Below are 15,423 nucleotides of genomic sequence, written 5' to 3' on the forward strand. Positions count from 1 at the left end.
TCCTGAGGGAGACGACACGTTTGAATCCACTTTTCTTAGACTACTGCAGCCACTGGGACTGTCCACTGAAGATGTGGTAAACCTTCTCAAAGAAGAAACTGTTGATGGTTTCACGAGTGGCTTCCGTGTCAAATCTGCCTCAGTACTGTCAGACTTAGATGATAACCGAGACACAGGAGATGACTTCAATGTCTCTGAACGTGCTACAGCGGAAGGTACCTTTGGGATCACAGAAGGCAGTAATGAAAGTCTGCTTTCAAGGCTTCTTCTCTTCCCATGTTGAGAAACCGAAGAAGCTTTCTTTTTACCATCAATAGACGTTCCATTTTCCTGCCGTTTTGTAGCTGAAGATGGCAGCTTCAGTGCAATGCAACCGGTGCTATTTCTCCTCTGCCATGAAGCGGCATTCAAGCTCCCAGCAGACTTCGTTAAAGTGGATTTAGACCTTCTGGCACGCAAACCTGTTTGATCAGCTCCTTCTGTCCGCTTCTTGATGGAAGAAACGGTACTGGAGATTCTAGCAGTTGATGTTCTTCCGCTGGGTTTTACCATTTTCGATGATTTCTTCAAGACCTCGACAGCTGTCGATTGTTCAGAGGCAGTCGATGATTGAGGCTTTTTGACCGGATCCTCGAGGTGAATCTCTAAATGCGGCTCCATTTCCGCAGAAATGTTTATGGGCTTGACGTCTGAATCGAAGCTCAGACAATTCAACCACCCAAAAATACCATTTCGAAGTATTCCGCGCACGAATTGAAGTGAATGACCTCAGTCTACCTCAAGCAACAAACAAACATAGCAGGCACGCTTATCTTCTATACAATTTCCTCGTGAAACACCACGAAATCAAGAAAAGGAACTCACGAAGCTAGCCTTCCGATCTCTGCCTCAAAGAAAGACAGAACACCGGGATTTCTCTTCAATTCGAGTAAATCCAGTTAAATACAAGAAAAAACCAGGCGTTAATCTCACGCAGTTCGACAAGAAGAGAAAAGAACTCCGATCTTGGCTCTCAAACTACACCAAAAGCCAAGAAACCGACCGAAAACTCAAAACCCACCAAGAAAACGTACTAGACTCCAAGGAAGACCACACTCTCCGCGATCTTGAGAGAATGCAGGTTCTAGATGAAAGGTTCCACACACCCTGCATCGATCTCCGCGAAGTAAAAGAATAAAGAAAAGCACAGAAATCGAACAAGAAGACACAGGACTTCAATCCAGTGAGCAGGATCTCACCTCGAACACTCGGGAATGCGTCGCCAAGAGCAACTCTCTTCTCTGCCGACATATGTAGTCAGAGAATACCAAGAGAGAACGAGGGTACGAGGAACAAGATTCGAGCGGAAGCGTCGCAGTCTAACAACTAACAACAAACCAAAGAAAAGTTAAAGAAACGGTATAAATTAGGCTATCAAAATCCCGCTAAACTTTTGATCGGTTCGCGTTTAAAGTTCGTAGAAAGAAGAGGAGGGAGTTGATTTGACCAAATTGCCCTCCCCATGTCGGTAATTAACTTAGGGCACTGCCCCACGGTGCAGGTAACAGTTCTTGCAGTTCCAGTTAGTGGTCCCCACGTGTCCTCCCTCGAACGAAACCATCCTATTTACTGCGGTGACTCGCCCAATGCGGTGAGAAGATACGACCCACGACCCGGCAAAAGCGCGACTTGGTGACAATAACCGCCGCGGTGCGTGGACCCCGGTGACACGGTACACACAGCGAGGTAAAATCTGGATCGTTCATTCTGTGATCGGGACAGATCGGACGGGTGAGAATAGCGGAAAAATCTTCCACGCGGTGCAAAGCGCACACGGACCCATGCAAGACCAAATAATCACCGTTCGATGCGCTTGATATCTGCTCTATCTCGCATCTCAAAGTAACATACACGTCACGCATGGGATTCGCGGGTGCATGGGCCATACTTTTGCTTACCGTTTCCCCTTACCATACCTTAAAATAGGTGGGTCCCATGTACCATTCTCCAATCCTGGAAGAAAGGACGGATCGACTGACAGCTTAATGAGTAGCCGACAGAACTCACCGACTCCACAAACATGGCGCCGACACGCATAATTGCGGCCCCATTAATTGGGTATTTGGTGTACTTTGCAGGACGATTAATGATGAATTAGTCATGAAGGAACATAACGTACCATCAAAGATCCTCAACAACGTATAATTCAAATGGTTTTGGCAGCAAACGATCAGAATAACTTCTATTTTTTATTATATTCATTATATTAATTTTTTTGAAAAGGAATACATATATGTTTTTTCATTCAGATAGATGTCTATTATAGCCCTGCTTTCCTCGAGCTGGACTTTGGCTGTCACATTCATTGGTGGTTGCTTCCATCGAGTATTAAGCAATGATGTCAATGAATACGGTGGTCAGTGCAGCAAGCACAGGATGATGTTGTCATACGTTGCATATACATGATATTTTCCCCTCTTTACCATGCATTTATTTGGATATGCAGTTCCATATCAAACAACAGTATCTCTTTATGTCATGTACAATAACAACATTAACAAAATCATAATCTCCCAATTATTTAAGATGGATTACATAGATCTATCGTGGATATACACTATTAAGCTTTGTAAATCTCTTTCATGCAATATAATTTCTGGGGGGTTTTAATAAAACTCAAACACATCTTATGTGATTTATTAGAGTGCTTTTTTTCGTTAGTATTTATTTTGGCCATGAAAAATCTAGGACATTTTTCAGCCAAAAAAATATTAAATTATAATTCTGAGTGCAATTTTATCTTGTCATCATAACAAAGGTCTTGTTTGGTAACTGATAGCTATTGTAATAGAACAAACTCAAACTCCATGGTTAAGTCCGTCTATGCTATTTGATTTAGCACCATTTTGTGGTTAATGCTCTTTTGAAACTAAGAATTGTCACATCATGGTTTATAAACATAATATTCCGAATGTCATAGTTATAAATTATGAAGAGTTATTTAAAAACAATCAAAATAATTTAATATAAATAATTCAAGTGAATTTTTTTTTTTAAGTTTGAAAGGAATAGGCTAGGAAGGAGAGAGGAACACCGATACACCACCCTGATTAATCTAGATTGACTATATAAAAATGAATCCCAAGCTAAATAATCAAGTTATAAGTATAATTATTCTTTTTGACTAAATATTATTAGATTATGTAATTATGTTTAATTAGGTAACATATATTATAGATATAATTAGATTCTAATTATGATTATCAATCAATAAAAAGAAAATTCATTTATGATAAGATTCTTCGGTAGATAATTTTGATGAAACTGACTCTCTTAATTATTTATCCTATATCATTTACTTTCATCTATAAATAGATATAATCTTTTAGGGACTCAACATGTATAATAACACAACGTATATAAGATTACACGTATAATATACGATATATATTAGTTCTTTTGGCAGATTAATATTACTACATTCTACCAATCAGATTATAGAGTATGTTCTCATATTAAAATTTTTTTTTTTGATTGACATCGAAATATATGTTCATCTAATCTTCGATCTATAGTTATTATATTTTAGATTTTAGTATTATTTTTTTTTATAACAATAGTATTATTATATTTTTATGCTTACAATTAGCATTAGAGCCATTTTTTTAATCAAAATAACTTAAATCATAAAAAATTTTAGATCAATTTATGTGATTAGATTTGTTTATCTTTTAAATTATTATTTCAATCTCTTATTAATATTATTTTTAAATTAAAGAATATAGTCTTTCATTGACATATTTATTTTTAAGTTAAATAAAGTAAGTATAAGTTTAATTCACTACAAAATGATAATTCTATAAATTATTATATTCATAATGTATTTTGAAAAGTATGTTTGAAATAAATGATATAATTATCATGAGCTAGACATGAGTTAAATATAAATGTATATATTTTGTATGCATAAAAATATATGAATTGTGATAAAAATATATTATATGTATGTATATATATGATGATGAACGATGTGAAATACGTATATTTTCTATGACGTGCAATGTGAGAGTATATAAATATATTACAATATATAATGTATATATATGTTATAACATACAATGTAAGAGTGTATATATATATATTATGACGTGCGAGTGGGAATATATATATATATATATATATATATATATATATATATATATATTATGACATGCGGTATAGAATGTACGTATATATTATGATGTATGGTGTGGAAGTCCAGGAATTTGTTATGTTTTATAAGTATTTTGAATTATTTGGACATAATTTTTTTTTTAATTTTGCATATGCTATGTAGTAGGGTTATGCTTGATAAAAAAAGTCATAAGATCAAGTATTTACCATTAAATATCTTATGATGATGATTTTAAAATAATATATATGAGACATGATACATACTCACCTAAATAGGGTTATATAAGAACTTATATTTACTAAGTGATTTACTATAGATCTTAATTTATAAATAAAAATACTAGTATCCCACCCCAAGTGATTGGATCGGAAAGTGAACACATACACTCTTATGTTACAAATATGAATGATAATCTATGAGCATTTGTATATGTATGACTTTTCAACTGATCATATTTATCTTTTGGTCAAATGTTATAATTATTTACATGTATCGAAGAAGGATATAACTATGAGTAAAATGTTACAACAGGCTGCCCATAATGCCCCTAAGTTAGAAAAGAAATCGAGTCGTGTATATTAGCAAGTTTTAAGCATTAAATGCTAGTGAGTTCAACAATTATACCATAGGCTTTTCCATAGGATATATATATATATATATATATATATATATATATATATATATATATGAAATATTAGAAACAAATAAAAACTCATTGGCATGTTTCTTTTGACAAAGGTGAGCGGAGTGATCTAATCATTGAGTTGCAGAGTTGCTGCATTTCTTTAGTTCTCACCAAACCCTTCTTTCTTGGGGTGATAAATTTTCTTCATCAGATTCTCTCTCTCCACCACTAGGCATAGTTTAGTGTGTCCAAACTCCCAAAAACATGATGTCTCTCATGTTTTATGCCCACTAGGAGATTAGAGTATAACCCTGCCAAACTCACAACGTTCCTTTTTTGCACCCCACTTCTATGGATTGGTTTCTGTACAAAAATGTTAAGACATCACATCAATCAAAAATACGATCAACAAAGTCATTCCCAAACAGTGTTGTTCATGCTAAAGCCACATATGATTAAGAAAATAAATATGGGGTGTATATATATATATATATGTATATATATATATATATATATATATTAATAATGCTTTCTAGATTCTAATATTTCATATGTTTGTATCCCTCTTCATGGATTTAGATTTTGTGTACATATAATAATAATAATAACAAGAAGGAAGAAAGAAAGAGAAAAAACTATTCGATACTAATCTGATCTCTCCTCCTGCACTTCATCCCAATATCCATATCTAAAGCAAAGCCGACACCTACTAACTTGTAGACCAATCAAAGTTTAATTCGTTGTTGAACTTAAACCTAATAATAGTATAGATAGCTAAGCTAAAAAGGAAAGAAACTATCGAAGCAACTCATGCTTATCACTTCACTATCTTAGTATCCCGACTCAAACTCAACAACAATAGACTCGAACTAAAGAACAAAAGAAGCTTATTTTACTTTTTTGGCATTTGCTACAAAAGAAGTACATGGAAATTGCATCATGTGCTGAGAGGGCACAAGTACTCGAACACACTCGACACGTAAATGTAGCTCCATTCATTTTAAAATATGCATCCATCGATCACACTTTGATTAGGGGCTTTTTCATTGGTACTAGTCACTTGAAAAGATAGTTGAAGACATGGTTATGTGACACTCATGATTTTTACTACTGTGCTACGAGAAAAGTAGTGCTTTATGAGTTTATTTTGGCCATCATTTATTTCTTTAGATTGATGTAGAGATTGAAGATTTTATGTGATTCGTCTATGCAAAAAGAAATATACTAGCGTATAATATGAATTCAAGATTTTTTTATTTTTTAACGGCTTGATGAACTTAAGGTTAAACGGTTTGATCTTGTTCCGAAGACCCATGATCATCTTGAAAGATCCTCCCAAAATGAGATGAAAAAGGGTTAGGATCGAGGGTTGACGATGAGAGTTTCACGATAGCCTCTGAACTTCTATGGCTATCTCGAAACAAGACTCGTGTGAGCTTGATTTCTTTAGTGACTTGCACCACATGTCAGTATGGAGAGGGGAGAGTTATTGATGTAATGTCTTTGACGTTTAAATTAATGTTCGGTAGGGATTAATTTATGTATATATATATATATAATATTATAATATTTTCAGTAATTTTTAATTATATCCATTGATCTTTTAAAATTTGACTATTTTTCTACTTATATGTAGAAGAAAAATATCAAAAGCACTAGTATCAAGAGATATATTATATGCAATAATTTTAAAGGGCATTATCGTTATCTGAAGTTTTGGTCAACAAAATAAGATTAATTTAAATTATATATTTTTTAATTATATATATGTGTATTAAACTGAACTTGAAAAAGTTCATACAAAAATAGCCAATATAATAAAATTACGCATATAATTTTGCCATAGAGGGCAAGCTGTGACGTGTTCGGAACTGGTTCGGACCTAAACCTTCCTCTTCCGCTACCTTATCCTCCCGCGTCCGTTCCGTGTAATTGGATGCCTTGCAGGGGTCCACGTGGGCCCGCAAGAACACCAGGCAGGCAGGTGAGTTGGGTAATCTACAAAGGGTGGGTGAAATGTCGCTGTACACCGGAATGTGACTCCACTTGTCTATTGCAGACATGTCTCCACGGCCAGTTTAAAGCTTCTGCTCTTCCCCACCTCTCTCTCTCTCTCTCTGTCATCAGCGCCACCACGTTTACCTCCTCGAACCCGCTTCATGGCCCTCACCACCACGTTACCTAATAATCTTTCCCTTTAGCAACCGCTTCGATCATTAGACTCTTTTTGTTTCGCCCACCTTCTCCTTCACCTCGCTTCTCCGCTTTGTCACGAGCAGTGCCCGAAGCCTGAAGAAAAAGCAGCAGAACCGGCAGATAAAGTTAGGGTTCGTCAGATTCCCGTGCATTATTTTACCATTTTACCTTTTTATATAGCTCGTCGCAGGTGGAATATAGGATTTGCTTGTCGGTTTCACCCCGAAGCCCCTCCCGAATCATCGATCCTTTTCCTTCTTGTTCTCCTTCCCGGCAGAGAGGCGCCGGCCGGGTTGGAGGAAATGGCTAGGGTTCGTGCGCCATGAGCTGGCAGTCGCAAAAGAGACGTTTGTGCTCGGCTTGATGGAGGCAAAATCGTTTCTTTGTGGTTTCCCTTTCTCTCTGCTGGAGAAATGATTACTGGATGGAAGAGATGACGATTTTGTAGTCAAGCGGAGAGATCTGCTGCAATCTTCTTAAAAGGCTGGTCTTCGTAATCGTTATGACGATTGGTGATGGGATCTGAGAGATTTCTTCTGAAGAGGACTAGAAGGAAATGTTGCTCTGCAACACCTCTTAGCAATCCGATTCTGATGGCAGAGGTTGCATTATGCGTTTTGGTGGGTGTCTTCGGGTGATGTGGTTTTGGCTAAGTTCTTACTCTTATGGCTTCAATGGGCGGCATAGGCTTGTTCAGGCAAGGGTGGAAATGGGTACAATCCCGAAAGCAGGCCTTTGTGTTCGTCCGAGTTGCTGCGAGTTGGGCCGGAGAGAAACTCGTGCTTCTGGTCGACCGCCACTGGCCGTTGGTTTACAGCTGGTGCACAGTTGCTGGAAGGTTCCTTTTTAGGTTGATATTGCAGTGGAGGGACTGTTTTGTGGGAGGTTTGAGGTCCCTGTTTACCTTGGGTTCAGCAGCTCTATTCCTCGTATTGTGGAGTTGCTTCCTTTGCTTGACTTCGACGACTTCCCTCGTCTACATGCTTCTAAGTCTGGTTTGTCCTCACTCTTGATAAGACTTATGCACTTGCAAGGACCCCCTTTTATTTTTGTGTTTGTAACCTTCTTTTCTAGATTCTGTTTGAAATAGAGCTTGTGGTTTTACTTTTAGGTTTTTCTGTTTTATAACGTTTACCGAGTTTCACTCTCTGTCTCTCTCCTTTTCCTATCATACTTCTTATACTGTATGGCTATTTCTAGGCTAGTCTGATGCCTCTATCTGTGGTTTTATATGTCATCAGCAAAATATCTTAATGCCATATCACCAGGTGCTACTTACAAGTTGCATGTGTAATGTTCCCCTTCCATAAATCACTTCCTGACTCCTAGCACTCTATGATCTAGTAGATGTTATAAATCGTAGTGACCTGGATAGTAATATATGATTCTCAATCATTTATGTGGTTGCATATTCCACAACTTTGTGTTTCCTACTGGATTGTCCTAATTAGAGTTTTAGAACTGCAATCACATATACATATTTTCTGCTCTGAAGAATGTAATGTACTTCTCATGAAGCTATCAAATGTTGGAAATGCTTGATAGCTATCATGGCTTTAGAAGCCAGATTAGTGGGCTGAAACCGAATGTCAAAATGGTTGCCCTAATTCCAGAATTGCTTCAACATGATTGTTAGATAGATTAGTACAATTAAATAAAAAATTTATTGTATGATATCATCAGTATCATAATATGATATAAACATCAGATGTAAATTTACAGCATGATTTTTATCTTTTCGTGAGACAGATGTGTTGGTACAAAATATATTCTTTTGTTGCAAAGAGAGCCTCTCATGGCATCTTCTGTAAAACTTTAAACATTGTGGGTACTAAAAAAATTTCTTGCTCATAAACTTAAAAATTGAAATATTAACTAAGTGAGAGATGTGGATTTTCTTTCCAGAGTCTCGTTATTGATTATAGATACATCTAAAAAGATGGCATTTTCTTTGCTCTATTTAAATACATCATGGATAGTCGACTAAAATGATTTTCTACTAGGCTCCTTTTGTGTTGCCTTTACCTCTTTTCTACATTGGACTCTCAGATTCATACCCAAATCCTCTTCTGATGTCTCTATTAATAGTGTGGTGGTGGAGTCTGATCTCCAGGCTTGGAAGTGAAATGATTGAGAACAAAGTAATTTTGTTATAAATTTATTGTTGTAGGATAATCCAACATTATTATGAAGCGACTGTACTGGAGTTATTTCTCTCTGTCCTCATGTAGTGATTTATGCAGAAGATGCCATTCTGATAAGTGATGGTTAATGTTATGTAATTGGTTTTCATTCATGGAAAATTCTGGCACAAAGTTTTGCTTTTCTGTTATGGTTTTGTGCGATGCTGCTTCTTCCCCACATGTTATCTCCTGTTGAAAGCTATAGAAATATAATAAAATCTTCAACCTGTTGGCTCTGTTTTTGTGCTTCACATTAGAACACCTGTGTCATTTCCTATGAGGCACTCAATTTCATTCAAGAACTATTGTATTTAGTATTTCATTCACAATTATTGACTCTCACTTCTATCATAGTCAATTAATAGGAGGGAAATAATTTAATGAGGGTGTTATCTATCTGAGAAGAGGTCAAGTATTATTATTGAAATTGGATCATGCTAAATTTACATATAAATGTGTTGTGTCAGGTAGCTGCTGCTGCAGTCATTCACTATTTGGGATTCACACCTGGACTTCTTATTGTTGGGCTTTATGGCATTCTTATTATGTGGATATATGGTTACTTTTGGATTACAGCAATGCTATTTATAGGTGGAGGTATGCAAAAAGTTTCTCCTATTTTAATTGCATTGACTTCTTGCTAGACCTTTCAGTTACGGGACTTGATTTGCTTGCAGGTTATATGTTCTCCCTTAATCATGCACAGTTTTTGATATTAATGGCGACTGCTTATGCTGTTTATTATATCAATGCCCGTGTAGGATTGCATGGGGTTTTTCTGTCTTTAAGTCTTTCGTTCATTTCCAATGATATATTGAATAAGTTGCTACAAGGATACGATGGTACTGATGAAGCCATACATGAAGAACAAAAGGAACCAGAACCGTTTATGGAAGATTTTTCTGTTGACAGTGAAGACTCTCCTCCTAAAGAAGCTGAAGAAGTGACATCTTATATGTCGCCTTGCACAACATCCAAGGCATCACATCTTCCAAGTACTCACAAGGATGCTTCGTCTAGCAAGGTTGTCATGGTGGAATCGACTTCATTGGTTGAGATGAAAAGGATAATGAACAGCACAAACCATTATGAAGTCTTGGGCTTTCTTAAAAGTAAGACTGTTGACCCTAAGATAATGAAGAAGGAATACCATAAAAAGGTGTGCAACTTGGTAATCTTAAGCACAAGAATATTGCTTTGATTAAAAATTAACCTTATCTGATGAATAGTATATTGCAAATTAACTTGTGTCTATGGAATCCTAGGTCTTGCTTGTTCATCCTGACAAAAATTTGGGAAGTCCATTAGCTTGTGAATCATTTAAGAAGCTTCAATGCGCATATGAGGTAAATTGTATCACAGGAAATGATTGTTTTCCTGGTTTCTAGAGTTAGCAATTCATGCCTATTTTAGTTATTTGTTCTTGTATATAGGTAATACTTTGCAACTAATAAAAATTAAATCTCAGGTTCTTTCAGATTTGACAAAGAAGAAAAACTATGATGAACAGTTGAGAAGGGAAGAATCTGGGAGAGTGTGTCAGAGGTCTTCTGTTACCTCTCAGCAGGTATAATACATCATGATGCATAAGATACATAGCAGAATATTGTGAATTTATTTAAATTCAAACACGTATGTGTGAAATATACGACTTGTCAGCTGTCTCATGAAACATCAGATATTTAATGCTGAAGAGTTTAATTCATGATATAACGTTTGTCATGCATCTGAATCTAAATGTCTTAAACAGTTCTGCTTGTTGACCACCTGTAAGGTAGATCTCCTGATGAAGGAGGTGGTTTCTAAAGTTCTGCAACTGTTGCACCCGACTGCCTTGGGATGGACACCATCGATTCAAGAGGGTTGCCATCATATAGTGTGCCTTTCTAAATGTTATCAAAATTTAAAACATGTCATTTCTTGATTCACCTGACCAATACGTGAGGATGCTAGATCACTTGGTTTACTGCAGGAACCTTATTAAGTTCTCTCCTATTATAATGTATTTTGGTAATTTAAAAGATATTTTATTAGGTATGAACCTTATTTCAGAATTCAAATATGTTATGTGCATCATTTAAAAGTTGCAAATATGTGTATATATAGGACATGAAGTTCACTGAAAATCATGTGTGTATATATTAAAACATTTGATTGTGTTATATTACAGGGAGGAGTAGAGTACCGTTCTGAAGAATCTAGGCGTATTGAATGCACAAAGTGCGGAAATTCTCATATATGGATATGCACTAACAGAAGTAAAGGGAGGGCACGGTGGTGTCAGGTAAGTGGCTAATCTAAATATTTTACATCACAATGGTTCTTGTTCATATCTTTAGAGTGTAATTATGATATTCTGTGTTGCATTAGTCTTGTTCCCAGTATCATCAAGCCAAGGATGGAGACGGGTGGGTAGAAAGTGGGTGTTCACCAGTTGTAACAACACCTCGGAAGGTATTTTTCATGATCTTGTGCATGCTAATTTTTTTCTTTAACTTCTCTTTGTTATTACTTAATGACAATTTCCTTCTTGATTCGTTTCTCAAGTGATGAATTTTGCCTACATTTCATCCTGAATCTTATTGAATGTTTTGCCTACATTTCACAACAGTGAATTCTTTAGTATCTATTAGTTACGTAACTGAAGTATAGACCTTGATTATATGTATACATATGCATTGATGTGGGATCTCATTTCAGATTTTATTCCTTGAAATATAGATATTCTTTATCAACTGTGGGACGGGATATGGAACTAACCAGGGAATTAAGTTCCAGGGGCTTGGTGGCACCTTCTGGTCAAAATGGTTGTTTATGCTGGTTAACACTGCTGTTTTGCCACTGGAACAGGAAGCAAAGAAAGAGAAAAAAAAGGAAAAGTATGAGAAGCCGCTCAAAAATGGAAAAGAAAACTTACCTGGGTCTGGGAGCTTTTCCACAACTTCCCCTTCTCTTCTTTAGCTGGGAGAGGCACGACGAGGCTTGGGAAGGTGGGGAGGAGGTGCAGCGACACACATGGATGCCCAGCATTTTCACACCTTCTACCAATCAACTCTCTCTCTCTCTCTCTCTCTCTCTCTCTCCCCTTTTCCTCCCTGCTTGTGCTGGAAACCTTTCATCTGGGGGCTAACTAGACGTTTGTTGATAGATTAGGAAGTATTAAACCAGTGAAACTGGATGATATGTCCGTTGGCTTAGTTCTCTTTAAGTGTTCATGGTCCCCCAGTGTTTGTTACCTAACCATCTGCTAGTGACACCGAGTAATTGGTTTGGAAATATTGTGCCCTCTATGTGGAGAGGTTATACTATTCCTTGTTTATGAAATCATTTACCAGAGAGGAGTAATCTGACATGAAACAACACCAATGTTATTTCACTAGTAACTAAATTCTTTCAGAGTGCAAGAGGCAGTTAGAAACTGCCTCTACACTTCTAAATATGACACACATAATAAAGCAATCCACATCTATGTAATATCTTGGACTGCAGATGAGTGTTCTGTGCAATAGTGTTGCATCTTATATGCATTGGACGTTAAGAGTTTTGATCAATAAACTAATTGGTGTAATTGGTATTCTGGTTTTAATTGTTGCTGACAAAATGAACAAGTTACACTGCTTAACCTTGTTTTTGTTCCATTCATGCGAAGAAAGAAATACTTTGGTGCTATTGCTTGTAGTTATCAGCTGTCCTTTATTGTACATATCATATATTTTATTCTTGACCATTGGGTCTGATGTTGCATTTTATGTTGTTAATCATTTTGGCTTTCCATTTCTTGCTTTTCAGGTTGAAATTCCACAAGCTTTTGTGTGCGCAGAGAGCAAAATCTTTGATGTGTCTGAATGGGCAATTTGTCAGGTTAGCATTCGGATGATTAATAATTTTGTTGCATTTTCTTTTAATATTTAAGCTTGTCAGAATCAGGAAAGAGTTGCATATCTGTGTACCACCTAGAACTGGCTTTATTGTCATAATTTTGTCAGTTAATGTAAATCTAACAGATGCTATAATGGGCAGCCAGATTATAGTTCAATTTTATTCAATTTTCTTTATGACAAATAACAATTTCATGCAAGTTCCCATTGCTGTAGCTTGCTATATTGCAAAATTTGGAGGTTGAAGTTGTTGGAGCAACTAATTCATCAGAAACTCTAGTACACACGTCTAATTTCAGCTGTTTCACATGAGATCTGATTATTTTCTGCAGTTGATTCAGTCTTTAGTTCATTTCAGGCTTCTACCATCATTATCTGGAAGTTCTTGTCATGATTTCTTTTTTAATTTTTTATTTTTTAAGAGAGTAAAAATTACTTGATCTGAAAAGTGATGTGGCTTTAGGAGGGTTACTTTCTAACTTACAAAATGTGATGTAAAAGGCTGAGCATTGACACAAACTTGGTGATACTTTATTTGATATCCTCGTACTGAATGTACAATCGATCTAGGATCACACACCTGACCTTTGAAGGCTTTTATGCTTGGCTTCGTTGTAAAGGATAAGTAGTCACGTCAGATTAATCAGGAGGTTTAAAAGGCTTTAAAGAAGAGGCCTGATGGTAAATCAATTTTCATTCCATAGTTTATGTAAAGAAATTACCGGATACAATCGTAACTCATTGTACACGTGGACTATGGTTTTCTTTGGCTGAGGTTGCAGTTATAAGGGATGACAAGGTTTTGGAAATTAACAGTCTAGTAGATTGCTTCAGTGGAATTATGATAGGATTTGCACCTTCACGGTGGTTGTGGTTTCTAATATGTGTATATCTCTTCTAGCTTTTACATCTGTGATCATGTAATGACCTAAAGAATAACATGAATCATCAATAAATTTAAAATTGTTGCAGTTACTACGATTTTCATCTAACTCAAGTCTGTTGTATACAGGGAATGGCATGCAAGCCTAACACTCATGGGCCAAGCTTTCATGTGAACATGGTTGGTCTGGATGGGACAGGGCTGCGATCTAATCCCTCCAGATATCCTTGGGGACTGGACGCTGAGATGATTGTTGAGGATGATGAGTTTGAGTTGTGGCTTCAGCAGGCTTTGGCATCTGGCATTTTCTCTGAGAGTCCAAAGCGTAGAAAAAGCTGGCCATTTAAGATTAACCATAAAAGCATGAAACCATGGCGGAAATCGCCATAAATGAAGATAATTTGGTCACAAGAGGTGGTTATTTGATTGGAAAAGAACGGCTTGTTCTCTCAATGCTACAAAAGAAGAACGAGGCTAGAAAAAAACATGCCCGCCAATTGATTGCATTCTGGGCATGCTTGCTTCTTTTAGGAATCAGAGGAAAAGAAACAAGAATTGCTTTAGATAGATACCTGTTTGAACCTAGCAGAGCAATCCATGGTCATCTGAGTTGGGGAGAAGACCTGAATTGTGCTGTAGGCTTCACTCTCTCACTTAGTCTCGGCTTAGGCTTCATATTGGTTGGTCTTCAGCCTACTCTTATGTTCAGCAGTTGCAAGCCTGCAAAAAGTGGAGAATGGGAGTAGAACATCAATCAAAAGAGCTTATGAGAGAATTTTCTCCATGCCTATGGTAAAAATAAAGAGAAAAGGCCATGGTGGAATAATCTGTAAATAGATTAGAAGCGTGTGTTAGGTTAGTGGTGTCTTGTCATACTTTGTACACTAAACATATCCCCAAAGTACAAAGTCACTCCAGTCTCCAGGGTCAGACAAACTTGTAAGGAACACTGGTGATTGGTGCCTTAATCATTCTCTCATTGTCTTTACCTAAATATTATGGCAGATATGCTCTATTGCAACTAAATTCTATGGCTATACTTTCATCTACACACCCGCATTTTACTTTCCTTTCAGAGATCAGGCCTCTTTGCTTAGTGGTAATAGGTCAATTCTCATGTTATCCTGAAACCAGCTCAAGATGCTGTTGATAGCTACACCTACAGGGCTATTGTTTGAAGACAATTTACCTTATGAATTGCTCAAATTCTGCCAGCAACATATTTCATTGCATCATTCATTACAAACCAACATTTTTCAACCAAAGACTATCATGAATCTTTCATTATCTGCATTTGAGTCTGTTGACTCTGCCAAGGTTGGTATCTACTTGCAGGTGATCTGAGCTTGCCTCTTGATACATATGCATGAAAGAACTAGTTACACTTTGTCCAAAGACATTGTTGGGAGTTGTAGTTATTTTGGTATTGCATGTGAAGTTTTCATACTACGGAGTCAAATGGAGTAGCTGACATGACATTTTTGAGAGACAAGCTTGCAGACATG

General features: G+C 36.5%; 1 protein-coding gene across 2 annotated transcripts; it reads left to right on the forward strand.

Moving 5' to 3' along the window:
* The first annotated feature begins 6,879 nt into the window (after nucleotides 1–6,879).
* On the forward strand, nucleotides 6,880–14,967 carry LOC103989563 (uncharacterized). 2 transcript variants are annotated; one of them, XM_009408440.3, is made up of 9 exons: nucleotides 6,880–7,969; nucleotides 9,625–9,754; nucleotides 9,835–10,316; nucleotides 10,423–10,503; nucleotides 10,626–10,724; nucleotides 11,328–11,441; nucleotides 11,528–11,611; nucleotides 12,947–13,018; nucleotides 14,048–14,967. In XM_009408440.3, exons 1-9 carry the CDS (start codon nucleotides 7,640–7,642, stop codon nucleotides 14,306–14,308), a joined length of 1,653 nt encoding a protein of 550 aa, XP_009406715.2. In that variant the 5' UTR covers nucleotides 6,880–7,639; the 3' UTR covers nucleotides 14,309–14,967. The 2 variants fall into 2 exon arrangements, with proteins under 2 accessions (XP_009406715.2, XP_065045142.1); XM_065189070.1 differs by having other exon boundaries at nucleotides 9,919–10,316.
* The last annotated feature ends 456 nt before the right edge of the window (nucleotides 14,968–15,423 follow it).

This window comes from Musa acuminata, chromosome BXJ1-6 (assembly GCF_036884655.1).
Source record: "Musa acuminata AAA Group cultivar baxijiao chromosome BXJ1-6, Cavendish_Baxijiao_AAA, whole genome shotgun sequence".
Taxonomy (NCBI): Eukaryota; Viridiplantae; Streptophyta; class Magnoliopsida; order Zingiberales; family Musaceae; genus Musa; species Musa acuminata.

Excerpts from the sequence above, each read along its gene's own strand:
- LOC103989563 (XM_009408440.3), top strand. The coding sequence starts at position 7,640 with ATGGCTTCAATGGGCGGCATAGGCTTGTTCAGGCAAGGGTGGAAATGG. Across the intron at positions 10,317-10,422 it reads AGAAGGAATACCATAAAAAG|GTCTTGCTTGTTCATCCTGA; the intron begins GTGTGCAACTTG and ends ATGGAATCCTAG. Across the intron at positions 10,725-11,327 it reads CTTCTGTTACCTCTCAGCAG|GGAGGAGTAGAGTACCGTTC; the intron begins GTATAATACATC and ends GTTATATTACAG.